At 52.9% G+C, this 21,149-nt stretch overlaps 6 protein-coding genes across 6 annotated transcripts; 5 read left to right on the top strand and 1 right to left on the bottom strand.

The window, feature by feature from the left end:
* Positions 1–2,850: 2,850 nt before the first annotated feature.
* Positions 2,851–5,914, top strand: QC764_406770 (uncharacterized protein). Its single transcript, XM_062946968.1, has 3 exons — positions 2,851–3,322; positions 3,402–3,545; positions 3,603–5,914. The coding sequence occupies exons 1-3, from the start codon at positions 3,264–3,266 to the stop codon at positions 5,338–5,340; spliced, it is 1,941 nt and encodes a 646-aa protein (XP_062800750.1). The 5' UTR covers positions 2,851–3,263; the 3' UTR covers positions 5,341–5,914.
* Positions 5,915–6,088: 174 nt separating this feature from the next.
* QC764_406780 (uncharacterized protein) lies at positions 6,089–9,291 on the top strand. Its single transcript, XM_062946969.1, has 3 exons — positions 6,089–7,420; positions 7,484–7,609; positions 7,679–9,291. Exons 1-3 carry the CDS (start codon positions 7,172–7,174, stop codon positions 8,939–8,941), a joined length of 1,638 nt encoding a protein of 545 aa, XP_062800749.1. The 5' UTR covers positions 6,089–7,171; the 3' UTR covers positions 8,942–9,291.
* On the bottom strand, positions 9,169–11,630 carry QC764_406790 (uncharacterized protein). Its single transcript, XM_062946970.1, has 3 exons — positions 10,269–11,630; positions 9,763–10,206; positions 9,169–9,702 (listed from the first exon to the last, which is right to left on the bottom strand). The coding sequence occupies exons 1-3, from the start codon at positions 10,336–10,338 to the stop codon at positions 9,275–9,277; spliced, it is 942 nt and encodes a 313-aa protein (XP_062800748.1). The 5' UTR covers positions 10,339–11,630; the 3' UTR covers positions 9,169–9,274.
* Positions 11,631–11,702: 72 nt separating this feature from the next.
* Positions 11,703–15,770, top strand: NIT6 (Nitrite reductase [NAD(P)H]; the record flags this gene model as incomplete). Its single annotated transcript, XM_062946971.1, has 4 exons — positions 11,703–12,371; positions 12,429–12,579; positions 12,631–14,633; positions 14,687–15,770. Exons 1-4 carry the CDS (start codon positions 12,310–12,312, stop codon positions 15,768–15,770), a joined length of 3,300 nt encoding a protein of 1,099 aa, XP_062800747.1. The 5' UTR covers positions 11,703–12,309.
* A 726-nt stretch (positions 15,771–16,496) lies between these two features.
* Positions 16,497–18,280, top strand: QC764_406810 (uncharacterized protein; the record flags this gene model as incomplete). Its single annotated transcript, XM_062946972.1, has 2 exons — positions 16,497–17,787; positions 17,841–18,280. The coding sequence occupies 2 exons, from the start codon at positions 16,497–16,499 to the stop codon at positions 18,278–18,280; spliced, it is 1,731 nt and encodes a 576-aa protein (XP_062800746.1).
* A 645-nt stretch (positions 18,281–18,925) lies between these two features.
* On the top strand, positions 18,926–20,707 carry QC764_406820 (uncharacterized protein; the record flags this gene model as incomplete). Its single annotated transcript, XM_062946973.1, has 2 exons — positions 18,926–19,048; positions 19,101–20,707. The coding sequence occupies 2 exons, from the start codon at positions 18,926–18,928 to the stop codon at positions 20,640–20,642; spliced, it is 1,665 nt and encodes a 554-aa protein (XP_062800745.1). The 3' UTR covers positions 20,643–20,707.
* Between the last annotated feature and the right edge of the window lie 442 nt (positions 20,708–21,149).

Below are 21,149 nucleotides of genomic sequence, written 5' to 3'. Positions count from 1 at the left end.
GTTCCTGCAGCTTGATGGATGCAAGATTCGGCAAGAGACCGAATAATATCGAATACGATAACTACGAGAGAACCTCGCGTTTTGAAGTGGAACCCGAGTGGCCGAGGAAGGGGGGTATACTTTTCCTGTAAGTTATTCCTGTTGAGGCGTGTGAGTCTGCTATAACTACTGCGAAGGCGCGGCTCGTCTGCATGCAATATGCACAAGAGTATCATCGAGTGCCGTGATGTGGCGAAAAGTTTTCATGACAAAATGAAGAGTGGGTGCAAATCCCGTTGCCGGGGGACAAGAGTTATTCCCTCAGCCGTTTGTGGAGTTCTTGCAATGCTTGTTGAGTGGTATCCATCCGTCTAGTTTTTGGCCCTTTGCCAGGGAATTTTCAAACCAGTAGAAACGGATCTTTCATGCATGTGGTTGACGAAGCATGTGAAAAATGCACCTTCACCGTGCGGGACTGACACGGGATGAGGTTGGCATTGTCGGTATGATCCCAGTTACATGCCCATGCCCGGCTTGCCTCCAGAAAAGGTTCAGTGAGTTGGAGGGTGTGGCTTGAACGTGTGTCATCGAGATCGACGCAAGGATCAGTCGATGTATCGTTCTGTACAGAGCCATGACATGGACTTTGGTGAGGGGTATCGTCTGATGTTTTCCCTTTATGGAGACAAGCTTCTAGAAGGAGAAACACATGAGAAAAATAAAATAAACGGTCGCTCAAACCTTGATACGCAGCAACCGGTTCTTTCCGCAAGACGTCCGCGGCCTCTGCTCACCGTTGGGGTTTGTGGGTTGATGTTGATATCTAAAGTCCGACCGTTTCGCCTTGCCTGGTTGATTTTGTTGATGGTGGACAGAGCCTGGGGGGCTTCGGGAGCTTCTTATGATGGCATTATTGACAGGTCCAGACCACACTCGCATTAGGACGCGCGCTATGCTACTAGACAGACACCAAGCAGACGGATGGGCTGTGTGTTCGCGATAAGGCTGATGGCGGGAGCGCCGAGAAAAGCCTCAGTCTGGGATACCCTTGGGCCCAATCGATCGTGGCGCGATAGCTTCATCGTTGGCGGAAACCCACTTTTGGCCCTAGGGATTTTGATATCAACAAGAAACTGGGCGACAACCCATGGTAGGACTTGCGGTGAGGGCTCAGGTTTGCGGGCCGAGGCAGCAGGCGGACGTAACAAGTTGGGTAATTTTGCAGATTTCCTCGGCCATTCTTTGATGGTGAAATTCTTTATCCGAAGGTGAGGGCCCAATGGTGTTCTCGAAGTCGATGAACCATCCTTCGTGTTGACAGTGTAGGGTGGGATCTGGCGGCAAACATGGAAATCTGTGACTTCATAACTACACTACGTCGTCAGAGCGCGAACATGGTGGGCAAAATGTCGTTATCAGTGATGATGACTCGACTGAGGTTTGGGGAAAACCGGATTTTACCAACCAATCAGATTGACTCAAGACCTCAAGCTCCGAAGCCTCTGTTGTTCTTATCGCCGTTATCGGTGGGGTCCGGATTCGGGAGTCTGGACGCTTGGCGTTCTTGATTCCCGGCATCCGAACGGAAGAGTCCACGCTATCCCTGCATCTGTGTGGCCTCATCATGAGCTTGTCCCTTCACGGCCAAGCAAGTCACAGAGGTGTCACATTTGACATCCTGCAGAGCAGCCAGTCAGCAGGTTCATGCCGTGGCCCTTCGCGCTGGGGTCCTTTGGGTGCCGACCTCCTGCATTGAGAAGGGAGCCCAGCCGATGCCGTCTCGAGGCTCAATCACAGTACTCCACGCCCGGTCGAGCAGGCAAGAGGTATCATGGTGGCCGCCAGCCCCAAATTCCATATTCACAAGGCTGTCAGGAAGTCACCTCGGCGAATTACCTGCCAATGTCTGGGAGAGCGCCTGCCCAAGGCGGCCAGGTTTGTCCACGTCAAAGTGAAAGTTGAAGATGTGATCCTGCCCAGTTAGGCAGTTTTCTAGACGCATTTTGGTGGGGGCCAATCAACCTTGTCGAATCTCACTGTGGCTTGATTCACGCAGGGATTTGGTTTCTCTACGACCATCCATTTTTGGTCAATGAAACATTGGCAGCGTTGACGGCACAAAGCCAGCTGAGCAATTGGTGTCACATTGCGACAGCGTGGACAAAGAGAGATGAAAGCAGAGGCGTTTTAAAATGGCAACTTTACGTACTTGTAATTTTGAGAGCGGTCAAGCTTGAGATGGCGTTTTGGCAGGCCACTTGGCACACCCCACGCTAGACCCCACCACTTTACAAACCTCACCCTCTGACGTGCCATGTTGAACAATGCGGCCTTTCGTGATCCGCTATCGCACGACTCACAGGCCCCCACTGGAAAACGTGGATGAGGAGTAAGTTTTGCTTTTTTATCAGTGGGATGGCAGGCCGTTGAGGTGACTGCCTGCCCCGGGCTGCCGGTAGCTCCGGCTTCGTTCTGAATCCAATGCCACAAGGCGGTGCCATAAACGTCCTCGTCAGCTTGCCCATTCCATGCTGCAAACAGCAGTAGGTAACATGAGATGGAAGTGAAGTGCTGGCATAATGCATACCTACGGAGACGGACACTACATTTCTTGGGGCTTACCTATTATTGGGATTCTGCTTCGGCGGTTCCCTATCGTGATTTGTCTGGATCAACGGAGCGTGCATGAGCCGGGTCTCGCTTGCTGTTGTCTGTGTGGGATGGTTGCGGTGGTGGTTGGTGGGTGCGCACCCTTTGTGGCTCAGCACTATTCAGGTACCTCCAAGTACCTCGCAAAGTGTCTCTTTGTTGTAGGACATGCAGGCTTGTACCTGACTCCCTGATCGCCGGCCCCCGGCCACGGTGCTCTCCAATCCCGTCCCAGTGGCCCGATGCTTCCCAGCTCATACTTTTGAACAATTGCGAAAATAATACGCCTCTGTATTCTTCCTGGTTGCTTTTCTTCTCAATTTCACTCCGTCCCTCCTACCTCGTACCTACAAACACGACCCGTAATCACGCCATTCGCTGCCATTCACCGTTCGCCTATCTAGTACCTAGACTTAACAGGCACCTTTCCAAATCTTACCAACTTCGAAGCGAGCCTTCGCCGCATCGTGCCGTAACACCGCCCCCGAACACCACTCCCCTACATACGACACGCCAGAAGCAGTCGGGGTAGATGACTGCTCTAGACCATATCTCTACCCGACCGGGCCTCTCCTCCTCCACTTAATTTTCTACTGCTCTCCCTCTCCTCGACAGTTTGGGTACATATCTGAGAGATGCCTCTATTCACCCTTTCCACATCCAAGAAGAATGCCTGTACGCTGTTCGACATCAGGTAAGCTATTTTTTATTTTAATTTGGAACACCCTCGGTTATTTGCATGACAACCACTGACCGGGTAATCTGGAACACAGGCTCGAGAACGACTTTATTGTCTTTCGCGGTAACGATCATGAGGCCTCTGGCCAACTGCTCAAAGGAACAGTCGTGCTTTGCTTGTCTGCGCCATTAAAGGTCGAGACGATCAACTTGAAATTGACCGGCACAATCCACTATGGGTATGGGATTCGGCCAGAGAAAGCACCAAAGTACAAGTCACTGACGCTGTTGAGTAGTTGGACCGATCCCAGAGTAACCGCGACAGGAATTAACCATCACAGAATCGATAAGACTGTGAACTTCTACGAGCACCGATGGCGACCATTTGCTGGAGTCGGCGCTTCCAACCATATTCCGACTGGCGACACACATCATTCGAGGGGCACCACGCTAGGCCCTGGCAATTACGAATGGCCCTTTCAAGTCATGCTCCCTGGTAATACCACGGAGAGTGTGGAGGGCTTGCGTGAGGCCAGCATCACTTACAGACTGAAGGCATCAGTAGTGCGGGGCAAGTTTGCATCCGATTTGAGCGCTTACAAACGGCTACGCATCATCCGAACCCTCGAATCCTCCGCCCTCGAGTTTCTACATGCGATGAGTGTGGAAAATATCTGGCCCAACAAGATAGATTACTCGATTCTGATCCCTCAGAAGGCGGTGGTCTTCGGCACATGCATCCCTCTAGAGACGAGATTTACCCCATTACTGAAGGGACTGGAGTTAGGCGACATGACCGTGAAGCTGGTCGAGGTCCATGACATTGTGCTTCACTCGACTAGGTCGTCGGGTGCCTCTTCGGTTAAGGAATACCGGAAAGAAAGAGAAATCGAGACATGGCGACTTCCCATCACGCGCGAGGAGCATTGGCAGGACATGATCAACGATAGCGGGCAGGAGGGCTGGGTTCTCAATACTTCGCTTAACCTGCCGAAGAAACTTTCGAAATGCTTGCAGGATGTCAACACCAAGGGCATTAAAGTCCGACACAAGCTGAAGTTGGTTGTGGCTTTGAAGAATCCCGACGGTCACATTTCGGAGCTTAGGGCGACGCTGCCGGTAACCATTTTCATATCGCCAAATATGCCACTGGACGAGGACGGGAATCTGGTGCGACAAGTACCGGTCGGAACACCGTCCCTGCAAGTAGCCGCGATAGCACCACCAGGCTACGGCGAGCATGTTCTTGACCAGCTGTACGAGGATATGGATCCAACCGGGCTACAAACACCAGCTGGTGGCCTGTCGGCTGTTAATAGCCCAATCTATGGAAGGTCGCGCGCCAGCTCCGTGGAGAATCTGAATGCACTCTATCATGGTGCCAGCAGTCCCGTTAATGGTGTGCCATTCAGTGCCAACCAGCTCACTGCTAGGTTGCAGACTCAGCTTAATCAGCACAATCGTAATCAGTCATGGCCCACGATGCGGGCTGCGGAATCGGCACGCCACATGCCCAGCTACGCATCAGAACTTGATACCGAGGATGCCCGTACCGATGAGCAGTCGGCGCCGCCGTCATTACCGCTTACTCGGCACAACAGTGACGACGACGAATCTGCATTGCAGCACCTCGACTATGCAGAGCTTGAGGAGCTCAGCAAGGTTCCTAGTTACCAGACAGCCGTCAAGACACCAGTTCGGCCGCTGGCGTACAATGTTCTCCCAGACTACGAAACGGCGACGAGCGTACCGAGCACACCTCAACCAGGTTCGCCGGAACGATCGCCGCCGTTGAGAGCTACTGAACTCACCCGGTCCGACAACTCGTTTCTGGGAAGCATCGCCGAGGTCCCTCAAGAGTCGTCGATTCAGGATGACGACATGAACCCGCAGAGTCGGCCTGGGACACGCAGAACATCACCCATCCGTTGGCGGCAATTGTCGGTGGGATTGTACCCACACCACTCGCTGCACGGGGAGGGCGATGAGCACCGACGGCTTCACCTTCTCCGTGCCCAACGCGGCTTGGCCTAGAGGTCCAATAGCTCATCGGCACGCACACCCTGATGAAGCATAAGGGGCGTTCTGAATGGAGATGGAAATTGAGATTTCCTTTGTATTATAAATGTCTGTTCTGTTGCTTTTGCCTGGATTCCAGGGCTGGTGGACAGCCAAGGGCATTCGGCAGCTGCAAAGCGCAGCTTTTTTTTTAGGCGTTTTAATGACCAATGCATGGGGGGATATTGACACACATGGAGGGGGGTAATGGAGGCAACATGTCGTTGGCGTTTGGGATTGCCAAAGGCGGCTCATTTGCGATGGGAACTGACATCAAGAGGAGGTCTCCGGTTTGTTTCGGAGTTGACGGTCATTCTCTTCTCTTTTTTCCTTTTGGTGGTGGGCTGGGTTCGAGGGCTCGATCAAAGAGATTGAGGATCGGGCAGCGGTGGATTATTTGAGGCGCTCTGTGTTTTCGGTTTGGGGATTGATGAAGAGGACATTATCTGAACCAGTTGCTACTTTATACCTTCGATACCCCCTATAGTCAAAAGTCAGCAGATGAATCTAGACCAATGAATAGCCAGTAAATGGATTATTTGCTTGTGACTGGTGCTGGTTGTGAGTTTGAGGCCGAAGAGATGAGATGGGAGGAGTATCTGGCGGTTTGTACGTAGTGAGATGTCGTGTAGGACAGTACTTGTCTAGGGAGGAAAAGATCGACTGGGTTCTAGACATTTGGGATAGCATCTGGAACACAGATGTGTGGTGTATTGTGAGACAAGAAATGTGTTGTGGGCTTGAAACATGGGGGAAGTAGCCTAAAGAGGCCTCACACAAGAAGATATGCAATGGAGTCGGATAAGCCGAAAGCTGGTGCAGATTGGCATTTCATAAGCTCAGCTCAGCTGCGGACGTTTTCAAGACGGGACCATTGGCGATCGATCTACGACTCTTGAGAACAGAGATAGCTATTCCCACTTTGGGTGGTTTGCTTTGCAGTAGCATGGAGGCCCGATTGTTTGTTCACTTGATGAGGCTACGTCATGCAATTGGACCCTTTTTTTATTGAAAGAAGATTGGAAAAAAAAACCCAGCTGAGCTATAACTTCCATCTGCAACGGCCGGCCGAGCTATTCAACGACGACCAAAGAGAAGGAGAAAAACCAAACCATGCGCATGATATTGTCTCCCATGGCGAGCTGATTTTTTTGTTTAAACGAGACATGGTCCACGATGCCTTCACGCATCTGCCAGCTGGACAAGGGTTTTGCTGTTGATGTGGGGCAGCTTTTTGGCTGGAAAGTGGAGTTACGTCATGGCATGATGGGATTTGATGGTTGCGTCTTGGCGGGACCAATTGAGATCGGCGTTGGTCGATAGACAGGATCCACTTTTGCTCGATCTCTTGGCAGGGAGGAGAGGAGAGGAGGGGTTGTTTGCTGCTGCTGCTGCTACGCAAGAGGCGCTGGTGTGTTGGTTGTTGTGTGGATTGGGTGAAGGGAATAATAATACAAATACCTACTGCTGCTGGCTGGCGCGGTAGGTGGTGTTGATCTTATGACCTGCGGTTTGGTTTCAATGACCTCATACTTTTTGGTTAGTGTAAGAGCTTCTATATCTTTACTTCTAGCTGCTGCTGCACGGGCTTGTAGTTGGGAACGAACCTCTTGTTGGTTTTTTTTTTTCATTTTAGGATCCTAGGAAAAAGGAAAGGGTCCCTTACCACCAACAGCCAACCATCCAATCTTGTGTTTCTCCACACTTGTTAACTCGATCCCTCCCCTCCCGTCCCCCCGGCTCCAGGCCCAACAACCTACCCACCCCAACACCGCTTCCTTTTATTTTTATTTTACTTTATCTCTCGATGCATTTCAAGCGACTTTCGAGAGGACATTCTCTCCGCAAACCAGAGACGTCCGCCACTGCCTCTTCCGCCTCCGCTCAGCAGCAACCGGAGAAGTTACAGACTATCACAGCACCAGCAGAGAGTAGTGTTATTCGGGAAGAACCAGCGTCAATGTCTACTGTTACTTCGCCTGTTGAGCCCTCGAGGCAGAGCACGCTTGCGAGCAACCTTAGTGACGAGGCTGTTCCTGAGCACGATCCCAACACCGTGAGTGGCTCGTTTTAGGGCAGAAGGTATCAGGGGGAATATGCTGACATGTTTGCGATTTAGACGGCCGGCCTCCTTGCGCAGAGGTTGCAGGCATGGAAGCATGCTGTCGGTTACCTCGAGGAGTACGTCGAGGCGGTCGAGAAGGTGCACAAGAACTCGTCCAAGGAGTATGAGAGGGTTTTGAAGGTGCGGCGAATCCCCCTTTATTTCTACAGCTTTCCTAGACCGCAACTAACATGCCCTCCCCATCATCAGACCATCTCCAAACCCCTCCGCGAAGGCGAGCACTTTGATCAATCCCTCGGCGGCGTCGCCGGCTTCTTTGAAAACATGCGCGTCAACACCCAAGCCCTGATCAACACCAACGCCGAGACGGAGAAATCCATCAAGGGCTCTGTCCTGCCCGTGCTCGAGCGCCTCCACAAGGAAATCAAGCACAAGGCCAAGGAGCTCGCCCACGGCGCGGAAAAGGGCGCCAAGGAAGTCGAAAAGGCGCGCAACACGACCCAGAAGCACATTGAGCTCCTGGGCCAGCACACGGCTGCTTTTGAGTCTAGCGGGGCCAAGCACCACCCTAACGACGACCCATATGTCATCCAGCGGGGCGTGCTGCACAGACTGAACAAGCAGGTCCAGGAGGAGAACAATCAGCGTAACGATCTGATTGCTGTGCAGGCGAACTTTCAGGAGTTTGAGGCGCACGTCATCGGGACGGTGCAGCAGGCCATGGAGGCGTTTAACAGCTTTGTTGGGGGCCAGGCGCTGAAGGTGCAGGCGTTGTATGCGGACATGCTTGGTTCTGCCCAGAGGATCCCGCCCGATTTTGAGTGGAAGGGATTTGTCAAGAGGTCGGGGGATAAGCTGGTTGATCCGGCGGAGGGGCCTAGGACAGTGGAGGCGATTCAGTTCCCGAATCAGAATCATGCTTCGACCAAGGCGCTGATTGAGGGGAGCTTGGAGAGGAAGAGTAGGAATAAGCTCAGCTGGGGGTATTCCACGGGTTACTATGTGGTTACCCCGGCCAAGTTCTTGCACGAGTTCAAGGATGATGATAACTACAGGAAGGACCCGACGCCGGAGTTGAGTATTTACTTGCCGGATGCGATTATTGGTTTGCCGGCCGGGGAGAAGTTTAACGTCAAGGGGAAGGACAAGAGTGGTGGGTTGGGGAGCAAGTTGTCGGGGAGTAGCGAGTTGAGCTTCAAGGCGCACAGTCCGGCCGAGGCGATGAAGTGGTTTGAGGTTATCAAGAAGGTGGCGGGGGCTACGCCGGGGAGCCCGACGGTGCCGAGTCCGGCGGAAGAGGTGAAGGTCAATCCGGTCGAGGCGGCGGCTGCGCCCGCGACGCAGGGGGTTACTGGTGCGGAGGAGAAGCCGAAACCGGTTGTGGCTGTTCCCGAGGCGAGCACCTCGGCGGCGGCGGATGCTAAGGCTCAGGAGGCGGGGGTTGCGCCTGCTGCTGTTGCTCCTGCTGCCGCACCTGCGGCGGCGGATGAGAAGGCTGCCGTGAAGGCTTAGGGGGATCTTCAGGGTGGTGGTTCTGTTGAGAGGAGGGTGGCTGGGAGTTGGGTTGATGGAGTTGGGGAGGAGGGAGTTTGGAGCGTGGAGGGGTATGAGGATGAGGAGGGGTATACCATGTTCTCGAGGGAGTGATGTTTGTTCCTGGGCGGGAGATTGTCATTGTTGCTTGCTGTTTTTGTTTCATGAGTTGAGAGAAGCCTAATAATACCCTGAGTTTTGTTGTTGTTGCATGTTTGTCTGCATTAATTATGATACTTCGTGCATGGGCCATGAATTCGATAAAGATCAACGCATATGACATGTCCAGCAAAAAATACGGTATCTCCCTTCTTACACCCCTTCTCTAACGCCAACCTCCGGTGCTATATCGCCCCCATTTTGACCATCATTACCCCGTGGTGACCTCGCACCGCTCATCGCCCACTTCAAGCTCCTATTCAAACTCCTCAGTGAGCGTGCATCGAGCTCATACCACACCCTCGGCACGTCCAGTTCGTCATAACCATGGTGTTCGCCCATCTCTTGAAGCGAGCCCTGGGGATTCAGGAAGAGGACTGGCCTTCCTCCTAGTAACTCTAACTGCTGCTGCTGACGAGGGGGATTGAGTAGTGCTGTCCTTTTGACTCGACGGCTCCAGTATGCCATCCCCAGTAAGAACAAGAGTAGGACGCCGACTATTATGCTGATCATTGTGGTTATTGTGATGGTGTTGTTGTTGTTGTTGCTGATGGGAGTGTTTTTTTCGGGGGGTGGTATATCTGTTTTTGTTTTGTTTTTCATTAGCAAAATTGCAAGATGGCTGCGATGAGCAGATTCACTTGTTGTTATTGGAGTCGTTGGTGCCGGGCTTAAGGTGGGAGACAGGCAGGATGTTGTGGTGATGGGAGTTGGGATAGAAATGGGTTGGCTGATGTCGGATGGTTCAGAACCTTGGGATGTCGTCTGTGGAAGCGTGCTTGTGGATGTTATGACAGCCAAAGTTGTAGGTGAATGTTCTAGGTAAGTCGTTGCTGGCGATGGTCTGGTTGTGGTAGAACTGGTGTTTATCGAAGGGAAAGGGGGGAGTGGAGGAAGACCGACAAGTGCTGTGCAACAGTCGATGTAGTGCTGGAATTTGGGTAGGATGATCGTGTCTGGCTGTGATTTTCCTTGGAAATACACAACGCAAAGCCTGCAGGCTTCATATAAGTCCCGGAATGCCGAACCTGCCGTGCAAAGTTCTGGCTTGGTCCCAGTGCGTTGGGCCTCGGTACGAGCGTCGCCTGTCAATTCACCAGTCAAAATCTCCGTGTGCTTTGACGAGAATGAGGTTTATCAACCATACCACACACATCAAAGCAAGATGCTGGCACGATAATTTCGCTGTCTTCTCGTTTATCATGAAACAGACCCATAGCGGTTCGATCTTTGCCAACTGCCGTACCGTAAAGATGGCTCAGAGGGACTTTTAGGTGATTGAAGAAGAAGTCATCATCTAAATACTAACACAGGTAAGGCCGGAGGTCCACTGGAGTTCACACATCAGTGCGGAAGTATTTGAAGCTGATGATGAGGCTAAAGACTCCGAAGGTGTCGTTGACCAGAGATGACCAAGCCTAAGGCCCAAGTAACGTTGTGGGTTGTGCTCTGCCTCTGTCGACGGTGTCGGGAATGGACTGCCCCGGGAAGTTTGGGGTGCCATGGTGCCTGCGACCTGGGTGGTTAAATGAACGATTGTATCTTGGCATCCGGTAGAGCCTGCTAACTCTTCTCAATAATCGTGTCTGCTACTGTCCTTGTATCCAGGTTAGTCTTCATATGAAGTTGGAAGTGAGGAATAGCATCATGGCAGCCTCTCAACGTTTTCCTGTAAGCTCACCAAAGATCAGATAGTCTACAATACTGACTAAGATCGCATCTTTCCAAAGCTCTGGCCCCCAAACTAAACAATACCAGTTGACCAAATGCTAGAGTCCTTTGCTTAGAGGATGGACGAAGCTCTGAATGGGTTTCGCCGTAGGCCCATCACGATCGGGTCACCATGCCCAGCCGCACCAAGAGCTCCCCCGACGCTCAACTGTATCCGAATCTTTGGGGTGATATTGTTCTGGGAGGTAGTTTGCTTGTGAGTTTTGTCATGATGGGTAGAAAGCTTGCGTAAGTTTTCCGTGCTGGCTAGATTGTTTGCTTGAGCATTAACCCCCAACTCATTACTTGCAATGTGTGGCGTCGATTGAGCCTCAATAGAGGCGTGGCACAGATAAAATTAGTCTTTCCCATTGAAGTTTGGCCTCGTGTCAAGTTGAAGTAACATGGTCGCATCTCAACGGCCCTCAGTACAGGGTTGCCAAGCCGGCGCCGATGTCAACACCAAGCCGGCGTGGAAGATGCCAAGCACGGCGCTCTCGCAGCAATGGGGCCGAGTGGGGCCGTGTATGACATGCAACGTCAACTCGGAGGACTCATCCTTTCTGAAGGCGGGTGATGAACCTTAGCTAGCCATAGATAATTACGTTCTTTTCAGGGGCCGGATTGCCATTGGGGAGAGTGTAGATCCAGACCGTTAAAGAGGATTTGGTGAGGATGGCGAGGGGTCAGTGGGGGTTTTGTGTGTTCGGAGATGTCAAGGAAAAGCCGTTGCAAAAGACAGCCCAGATCAATTATTAGTTCCGGCAAGTCAAACACAGGCAGAAAACTCTAATCTCTTGGTCCACCCCGAATCATCCCTGTGCCTGCCTCTATCTCCGCGGGTGTCTTCCTTCCACATTGGATACAAGTTGGAATCTGCGGCACCTGATTGGTCCGATAAGTGTTATCATTGCACTGATATCCGCTATCAAAGATCACCATCTCCCGCGCTGCAACGTCTACCTAGGAATCCGCAAAAGCAGAGGAGTCCCACGGTCGCTGAACGAAGTGGCTGCTGCTTCTCCGGTGCCTTTCATGCGTCATTACATATTGCACTATGCTCATTGGTACACCAAATGGTCATGAATCGCCCCTGGGGCCTGTCCGCGGCCGTCTTCACACACCAACCTGCACGGCTCCGGAGATGTGCATTTCCTTGATTGCCTCTGAATGCCTACCTTGATGAGAGATTAGATATCGTTCGCTGTGTGTCCGGCCAGATGCTCTGACGATGGCAGTGCCACCATGATAGACCATGTCTACCATCCCCTCTTTCTTGTTCCTCTCCTTTTTGTCACTTCTCTGTCCTCTGATGTTCTCCTGGTTAGCTTTTTGACGACATTGATCCAGCCTCGCCAGCCTTGATTGACTCGGGTTGGCTTCTCTACGACTCCCGTCTTATCTGGTCATTGTTCAACTGGCTTGTTTCTCTTTCGATAACCCCCATTCTGGACGATCCTCCTCACAGCCTGCCCACAATGGCAGTCGGGCGCAAGAAGATTGTTGTTGTTGGTCTGGGGATGGTGGGCATCAGCTTCATGTGAGCAATGAGCCAGTTCAAGTCCCCGGAATGCGGATATCTCTAACCTCCCAACAGAGAAAAACTCCTCAAACTCGATGCCAGATCGCGCGAGTACAACGTTGTAGTAGTTGGCGAAGAGCCACATTTGGCATACAACAGAGTTGGCTTGACCAGCTTCTTTGAGCATCGCAAGATTGAGAACTTGTACCTGAATCCACTAGAATGGGTATGTCTCTGCTCTTGACGTCCATGAGCAACACTGACGCCAATGCTGCAGTACACAGCTGTACCTGACGGAGCTCTCAGCTACCACCTGAACACCAAAGTCACCAAAATCCACCCAAACAAAAAGAGCATAACCTGCGCAAATGGTGACGAAGTCAGTTACGACATCTTGGTCCTGGCTACTGGCTCGGATGCCGTGCTGCCAAAACACACGCCCGGTCATGATGCCAAGGGCGTCTTTGTTTACAGGACTGTCGAGGACCTGGAGAAGCTCATTGCTTTCTCAGCGAACCAAAAGGGCACAGTTGGTGCCGTAGTAGGAGGTGGCTTGTTGGGACTCGAAGCTGCTAAGGCTATGATGGACTTGGGATGCTTCGAGAAGGTCAAAGTCATTGAGCGCAATCGATGGGTTCTCAGCCGGCAACTGGACGCTGACGCAGGCGGCATGGTTGTGGAACAAGTGCGAAGCCTCGGTGCTGATGTTTTGCTCAGCAAGAGAGTGGGCAGGATTGAGGTAACGGAGGACAACAGCGTCAAGGGTGTTCACTTTGAAGATGGCGAGTACATGGAGTGCTCGACCATTTGCTTCGCTATCGGTGTCCGACCAAGAGACGAGCTGGCCAGACAATCAGGCATTCTGTGTGCTGACCGTGGCGGCGGCATCGTCGTTGATGACAGCCTTCAGACCAGCCATCCAGACATCTACGCCATTGGAGAGTGCGCAAGCTGGCAAGGTCAGACGTTTGGTCTAATTGCCCCGGGAGTGGAAATGGCTGACGTTCTCACATTCAACCTCACACAATCACAACATCATCAGCCACGATTATACAAACGCCCTGACCTGAGCACAAAGCTGAAGCTGCTAGGCGTCGAGGTTGCCAGCTTTGGAGACTTCTTTGCTGACCGTGACGGGCCAAAGTATCTTCCCGCAAAGGCAAAGAAGAAACCCGCCTCGCCGTTATCAGCAGTCAAGGTGCTCACCAATGGCGCCCCTCCGGCCCCAGTCAAGGCCTTGACCTACAAGGACCCGTTTCTCAACATCTACAAGAAGTACATTTTCTCGGTGGACGGCAAATACCTCCTTGGTGGCATGATGATCGGTGACACATCCGACTACGTCAAGCTTGTCCCCTTAGTCAAGAACCAGAAAGAGCTCGACGTCCCACCGTCACAGCTTATCCTTGGTGCCAAGAAGGAGGGTGCTGACGATGGTGATGATCTCGAAGATGACACCCAGATTTGCAGTTGCCACAATGTCACCAAAGCAGATGTTGTCAACACTGTCAAGGACGGTACCTGCAAGTCCATCGGGGAGGTCAAGTCTTGCACAAAAGCTGGCACAGGCTGCGGAGGTTGCATGCCTCTTGTGACCTCCATATTCAACAAGACTATGAAGGACATGGGCAATGAGGTCAAGAACACCATCTGCCCTCACTTCAACTACAGCCGTGCTGATCTCTACAACATCATCATGGTCAAGCGGTTGACCACATTCCAGGAAGCGATGAAGGAAGCCGGCGTCGACCCAGAGAGCATAGGGTGCGAAGCCTGCAAGCCCACGCTGGCCAGCATCTTTGCAAGCTTATGGAACAAGCACGTCATGGATAAGCCTCACCATGGTCTGCAGGAAACCAACGACAGATATCTGGGCAACATCCAGCGGAACGGCACATACTCGGTTGTACCTCGAGTATCGGCTGGAGAGATTACCCCTGAAAAGCTTGTGGTTATTGGAGAGGTGGCGAGAGACTATAAGCTGTACACCAAAATCACTGGCGGTCAAAGAATCGACATGTTTGGTGCCAAGAAACAGGATCTTATTGACATCTGGAAGAGGTTGGTGGATGCTGGCATGGAGTCTGGGCACGCCTATGCCAAGTCCCTCAGGACAGTCAAGAGTTGCGTAGGTACCACTTGGTGTCGCTATGGCATCGGTGACAGTGTCGGCATGGCTGTCCGCCTGGAGGAGCGATACAAGTCTCTTCGCGCTCCTCACAAGATCAAGGGTGGGGTGAGTGGTTGTGTGCGCGAGTGCGCCGAAGCTCAAAACAAAGAGTATGTCTTTTCACTTCTCCGTTAAATATCCCATTTCTGACATTGTCTCCCAGCTTCGGCCTCATCGCCACCGAGAAAGGCTTCAACATCTTCGTGGGCGGTAATGGCGGTGCCAAGCCCAGACATTCTGAGCTCCTCGCCAAAGACGTGCCGCCCACTGAAGTCATCCCCATTCTGGACCGCTACCTGATGTTCTACATCCGCACAGCCGACAAGCTCCAGCGCACAGCTCGCTGGCTCGAAGCCCTCCCAGGCGGTCTGGCCTACCTCAGGTCTGTGATCCTCGACGACAGCCTCGGTCTCAACGCCTCCCTCGAAGCCCAGATGCAAGAACTGGTCGACAGCTTCTTTGACGAGTGGGCCGAAGCGATCAACAACCCCGAGATTGCCGCGCAGTTCAAGCAGTTCGCCAACACGACAGAGACAGTCGAGACAATGGAGCTCGACACGGATCGCGGCCAGCTCCGCCCGACTTTCTGGCCGAGCGACGCCTCGGCCAAGGAAGATTTCGCCGGGCTGTCCAAGACGTGGTCATCGTTGACCTGGCAGCCGATGCTCGAGTCGTCGTACTTCAAGGGCGCGGATGACATCCCCAACGGCATCTCGGCCGCTGTCAAGCGAGGTGACACCCAGCTCGCGCTGTTTAGAGTCAAGGGGAAGTACTACTGCACTCAGCAGATGTGCCCTCACAAGCGGGCGTTTATCCTGTCTGATGGTCTGGTTGGGACCAGCTCGTCTTCTCCCAGCACGGGTGAGGCGCCGTATGTTTCTTGTCCGCACCACAAGAGGAACTATGACTTGTCCAATGGTGCTTGCAAGAATGATTCGGAGCTGTCGATTGCTACCTTCGAGGTGGAGGAGAGAGACGATGGGATGGTTTATGTTAAGCTGCCGCCGGTTGAGGAGCTTGATGAGAAGTTGGGGACGAAGAAGTGGATGGTTAAGAGTGGAGAGGCGGGAGAGGGGCAGTTGAAGGAGTTGGATAGGAAGCTGGGGTTGGAAACGCCGGCGGGTGGGAACTGGAAGGGACATAGGGCGAAGAAGCCTGGGGTGAAGCCGCATGCGGAGAATAGGATGAGGAGGCCGGTGGAGGTTATGGCTGGGGGAGGGGGGTGTGGGAGTGCACCGGATTGGTGAGGGAAATGGGTGGTTTTTTTGGATATTGATGAGATGGTAAAATGCAACGACGGCGGATATGGTGCTGGGAGTAACATGATCTGGGATTGCTTTGGTTATGTTGATGAAGCACATCTGGCTTTCAATGGAGAACACCTTGAACATAGAACGAGTATATTCTTGTGTTTTGAGAATGACGATGTTTGCTGCCATAGTAGTCAACTGTACCGGGCACGCAACCCTAACCCTCTCCTTGGCTTACATCTCTCGCTCCAACCCTTCAACCTTTCAACCTCTTGCAAACGCAGCGAATGCGTTTTCATCATCTTGCCCAAGATCCGGCAACATTTCCTGTATTTCTCGACTCGCCTTTCTCAAGGTCAGAGGGTTTTGGAAACCAAGATCATCTCGCACTGGTACCTCAGATTCTACGGCTACCTAGGTAGCTAATTGCTCGGACGCCGCCATGCAGGACCCCCTGTCACCATGGAACACTGGTACCGCGTGCGGCTGAGGTCTCGTTCCTCGCTTGCCGATGAATATGAAGATCAACCGGTTGAAGGCTTTTTCACTTCTTGTCATCAACATTTATACATAACCCCACCTGTTGTCACTCCTTTTCATCTATCATATGTTGATGTTTCACACTCTCTAGTATAATAATCTCCAAGCAGATCATCTTCAATCCCATCTTCACACTCACTTATTACTTTGACCTCAATTTCACGCGTTCTTTCACTCTGCGCAATGTCCGGCTTCCATGAATCCGACAACGGCGGCGGCAGTCACTCAGCAACAGATATAATAACCTACATCGGCGTCCCCCTCGCCGTCCTGGGCGTCCTCCCCATCCTCTACAACACAGCCGTCACCCTCGCCGCCCTCTCCCGTATCAAGCGCATGCTCCGGCACTCCCGCCTCCCGGCCCTCACCCGCTCCGACGTCGTGAATAGGATCATCGAAGTAGAGCTCCCCCGCTACGCCGTCCGCCCGATGGACCGCTTCACCGATCGCCAGGAGTACTGGAGCGTGTCCTCGCACCGCTCCTCCATCCCGGGGGGTTCGTGGACGACGTTCAACTGGAGGACTAACGTCATTGGGTTGAACACTCAACGGGTGGAATATGCCGACCAGCTGAGGCAGCCGCAGGTGGAGGTGGAGTTTGACCAGCTGGTTTGTTACTTGTTGGATCTGGGGGCTGTGCCGGATGGGTATGGGTGGAGGATGTTGAGGGGGAGTGGGTTGTGGACGCCGGTGGGGTGTACTTTGATGACGGGGCCGGGCGGGAAGAAGGCGTTGAGTGTTGGGCCTTTGGATGGGAGTGATGGGCATTTGAGTTTGGTGGTGAATTGGGAGGGGGGGTGGACGAGGAGGAGTTGGGGGGATTTGCCTCCTTATTGGGTGCGGTTGCCGCCTCCGCCGCCGCCGCGGGTTGTGGAAGGGGAGGAAGAAGGGGGGGAGAGCATGGAGGAGGTTGTTACTGGAGGGGAACATGCTTCTTGTGAGAGTCTTCACAAGACGGAGACGGAGATGTCGAGGCCGAGGACGCAACAGAAAAAGTCGGGGGAGTCGAGTGTACCGATTACGTGCCAGATTTCTACGGAGGGGATTGTTACTGCGCTGAGGCAGGAGGCGCAGTTGACTAGCACGATTAACTTGGACTCGTTGCCTGTTGATCATATTAGGGTGCGGTCATCTTCTTCGTCGGGGGCATGGTTTGCCTCTGCGGCGACAGCTTATGGGACCACCTCACAGACGATCCTCTGGTCGTACAAAATCCCGGATGATATTCTTACTTTCTCGAGGAAGGAAACTGTACCATGTGGTGTTTTGGTCTTGCTCAATGTGGTCGAGCAATCTGCCACACCAGAATGGGCGACGACATACAACGATGGCGCTGCTGACTTGGACAAGTTTAGCGCGAGGATGAGGGACCAACGGGCTGCCATGGCAGCCGAGGCAAAATTACCACCTGCCCAGAGAGCGCAAGCAGCAATGGAGAGAGTAAGAAGGGAGAACGAAATGCGGATGCAAGACAGTATGTCGCCCTTTTCACCTCACCTACCTGACAAAGCTAACACAGCCCCCCAGTGAAAGATCAGCAACGTCTCCGAACCGCTCGTCAAGAGGCCCGACTCCTCGAGGCGCTCCAATCCCCCAAATGGGACACCAAGCTCGTCGCTGAGCACAACCTGACCTGGCTCAAGAACCAATCCAACAGCAACCCGAAAGAAAAAGTAGCGCCCAACATGGAAATGAAAGAAGTGGTTGGGACGCTGCTGTACCGAATGGTGCTGGACAGCCAGTTTACGGCGAAGCTGTGCTCGATGCTGGAACTGTGGAAGAACTGGGCCGAGAATGGGGGGATGAGAAAGAGTGATTTGGAGAGGTTAAGGGAGGAGCAGGTGGTGTGGGCGTATGCTACATTGCTGGTGGCCATGATTAAGGATTGTACTGGTTTGGCCGAGGGGACGCTGGCGTTGGACTTGCAGGAGTGTCTGAGGGTTTGGAGGAATGTTAGGTTGGGTTAGGGGAGTTTTTTCTCTGTGGATGGGTTCATGGCCACGTGGAGGTTGGTCACCCGGGTGGTGAGGGGGTTTGTGATCAGTATTCTCTCCGTCTGATGGTGATGGTTGGGGAAGCGTTTCACAATGGGGTCATGTTTGGTGGTTTTTTGGGTAACCGGCGACAAGGCTGGAGTGGTGTGAGAGGCGACCATCCCATTCTGTGGGAGGTCGTGCTTGCTGGTTTGGTCACACACTTAAAGCCTTGCGCACGATGTTTTGGTCAAAAGTGCCAGCAGAGCCTTGCTTCGATTTTTTGTCTATTTGGCTGTTGTCTAAGTGCATCGATAGCACCGAGCTTACCATGCTCTTATCACGCAGCGTCAGGTTGTTTTGCGCGTGCTTCTCAGTTACTGCCTTGCTCAGTTTGTCCCCTTACAAGATGCCAACTTGACAACACTAAACGCCGCACACGACCCAAATATCACCATTTCCTACAAAGTTCCGAAGGGTGCCTGCAAGACGGCGCTCGACGCACAGAAGCAGTTCTCTGGCTGGGTCAACATCCCAGTTGAGGGTCGGTCGACCAGCTTGTTCTTTTGGTTTATCGAAGCACGGGAGCCGACTTCGGCACTCACAATATGGCTGAATGGCGGGACTGGAGGGAGCTCCATGTCAGGCTTTTGGCAAGAGAATGGTCCTTGTGAGGTGGTAGAAAAAGATAAAGATCACCTCGAGGTCAAGGCAAGGGAATGGGGATGGGACAGGGCATCAAACATGCTGTATATCGATCTTGTAAAGTTTATTCTCTCCGCGCCAGAGTTCGTGATATTAACCAAGACGACAGCCCTCAGTAGGCTTCTCCTACACCACCCCCATCACCAACGGCAGCTACGATTTCTACAATGCAACAACCATCTTCCCTCCTCAACCCGTCCCCAAATGGAGCAGCCCTTGGGCCTTCATGAACGGCACATTCTCTTCCCCTTACCCGCTGAACTCATCAGCCAACACCACAGCGACAGCCCGACTAGTCTGGCATCTCCTCCAGACCTTCCTATCAACTTTTCCCCAATACAACACCCCCTCCAACTCTTCCACAGGGATATCCCTCTTCGCAAAAGGCACCACCGCCCCCCTCGCCGCCCTCCTCGCATCCTACTTCCACTCCCAAAATCCCAGCACCTCATCCACCACCCTATCCACCACCCTCCCCATCAAAATCACCTCCCTCGGCCTCCTCTCCCCCTGCGGCCTCGACCCTTTGTCCCAAGCCCAATCCTACGTAACCATGGCCCTCAACAACACCTTCCACCTCCCGCTACTAACCCAAGATCAAACCACCCCCATCATGTCAGCCTACCACCGCCGCCGCGGCTGCTCCGACCTCCTCCTCCCCTGCCGCCACCCCTCCTCCTCGACAAACTCCGAAACCCTCCTCGTCTGCCTCCAAGCCTGGGAGTGCATCTACGGCCTCACAATCCCATACCAGCAACACACCTCAAGGTCGTTATACGACATCTCCTCCCCCTCCTTCGACCCCTTGCCAAACCAGACTTACCTTACCTTTCTCAACTCACCCAAGTTTCTATCCGCTATTGGCTCACCAATAAACTTCACCGATCTCCCTCCCCCCCTCCCCGCCCTTCGGGACGACCCGCTGGTAGCCATCAAAGAGCTACTATCCCAAGGGGTTCGGATCGCCCTGCTGTCCGGCGACAGAGACTACCTCTGCAACTGGTACAGCGGGCAATCAACCTCTCTCTCTATCGCCGGATCCTTCTCGCGGTATAATGCTTTTCATACAACCGGCTACGCCCCCCTCCTCACCAACAAAACCTACACCGGCGGCTCAACCCGCCAGCTCTCCAACCTCTCCTTCACCCGCGTCTACGACGCAGGTCACTTCCCCTCTCACTCCCAGGCCGAAACCACTTTCGAAATCTTTTCCCGGATCATCCTCGGATCCTCAATCAGCACAGGCGAAAAAGTCAATCTTGCCTCCTTTGCCACAAAGGGCACCCCCGAAGCGGACAAGACAGGGCCGGAGCTGCTTGCGACAAATGTCCCCAATGCGAGGTGCTACATCCGAAAGGTGGCAGATACGTGCGATGATGAGTCTGTGAGGGCCGTGTTGAGGGGAGAAGGGGTCGTGATCAACGGGGTTTGGTATAATTCTGCCGGTGATTGGCAGTTGCCGGGGCAGAGGAGTGATGGTGAGGCTGCTGGGGAGGAGGCCGCGCCGACCTCAACGATCATGACGGGAATATTTACCACGTCACTTTCCGCGGCGAAGCCAACGTCTAGCAGTGGAGGCTCCTCTGCTTGGGACAACCCCGCGCGTGGGCTATTGATGGTGACCGTGTTGGCTGGGTTGCTGCTGTTGTAAATCGCGTTGCCGGGGACGCGATACAACTGGCGACAACGGGAGACGGCCGAGCACAGGACAGAGGGAATCAAGAATACTTTAAACTCGACAATTTTCATATGGTACTGTAGAGCAGAATATTAAGCTCAATACAAAAACCAGTATTCTTCCCCATCTCACGACGACAGAGTCATGATTATAGTGAAAAATGAGCCCCAGTAAAGCAACAACACTGAACACTTGGACGAGTTAGCCCATGAACATTCACAAGACAAACATCAAGAAGGTGATGATGGATGACTTTATCAGAAATCTTGCCATGTCACTGGCCATTTCATCAAAGCGATTGCTATGTAGACCGTCGTGATAATATTTTAAATCATCATAAAAGTCGGGGGTGGTGGTAATCAAGAAGGAAAGTGGGTGCTTACGTTGAGGATCGGGTCAAAAGGACAACAGACCATCGTGCTCATCATCATGATCAAAACAATCTGCGACAGTTAGCCAATGATCACTGCAAGTGGTCAA

The sequence above is a fragment of the Podospora pseudoanserina genome, chromosome 4 (genome assembly GCF_035222485.1).
Source record: "Podospora pseudoanserina strain CBS 124.78 chromosome 4, whole genome shotgun sequence".
In the NCBI taxonomy this organism is placed as follows: domain Eukaryota; kingdom Fungi; phylum Ascomycota; class Sordariomycetes; order Sordariales; family Podosporaceae; genus Podospora; species Podospora pseudoanserina.
The sequence above is the reverse complement of the archived record's forward strand: the minus strand, read 5'-3'. Positions and strand labels throughout refer to the sequence as shown.

Coding starts and splice junctions, on each gene's coding strand:
- QC764_406790 (XM_062946970.1), bottom strand. CDS start 10,338: ATGGGTCTGTTTCATGATAAACGAGAAGACAGCGAAATTATCGTGCCA. Junction 10,207..10,268: donor ATCTTGCTTTGATGTGTGTG/GTATGGTTGATA, acceptor GTGAATTGACAG/GCGACGCTCGTACCGAGGCC. Junction 9,703..9,762: donor AACGACTCCAATAACAACAA/GTGAATCTGCTC, acceptor AAACAAAAACAG/ATATACCACCCCCCGAAAAA.
- QC764_406780 (XM_062946969.1), top strand. CDS start 7,172: ATGCATTTCAAGCGACTTTCGAGAGGACATTCTCTCCGCAAACCAGAG. Junction 7,421..7,483: donor CTGAGCACGATCCCAACACC/GTGAGTGGCTCG, acceptor TTTGCGATTTAG/ACGGCCGGCCTCCTTGCGCA. Junction 7,610..7,678: donor AGTATGAGAGGGTTTTGAAG/GTGCGGCGAATC, acceptor CCCCATCATCAG/ACCATCTCCAAACCCCTCCG.
- QC764_406770 (XM_062946968.1), top strand. CDS start 3,264: ATGCCTCTATTCACCCTTTCCACATCCAAGAAGAATGCCTGTACGCTG. Junction 3,323..3,401: donor TGTACGCTGTTCGACATCAG/GTAAGCTATTTT, acceptor TCTGGAACACAG/GCTCGAGAACGACTTTATTG. Junction 3,546..3,602: donor ACCGGCACAATCCACTATGG/GTATGGGATTCG, acceptor GCTGTTGAGTAG/TTGGACCGATCCCAGAGTAA.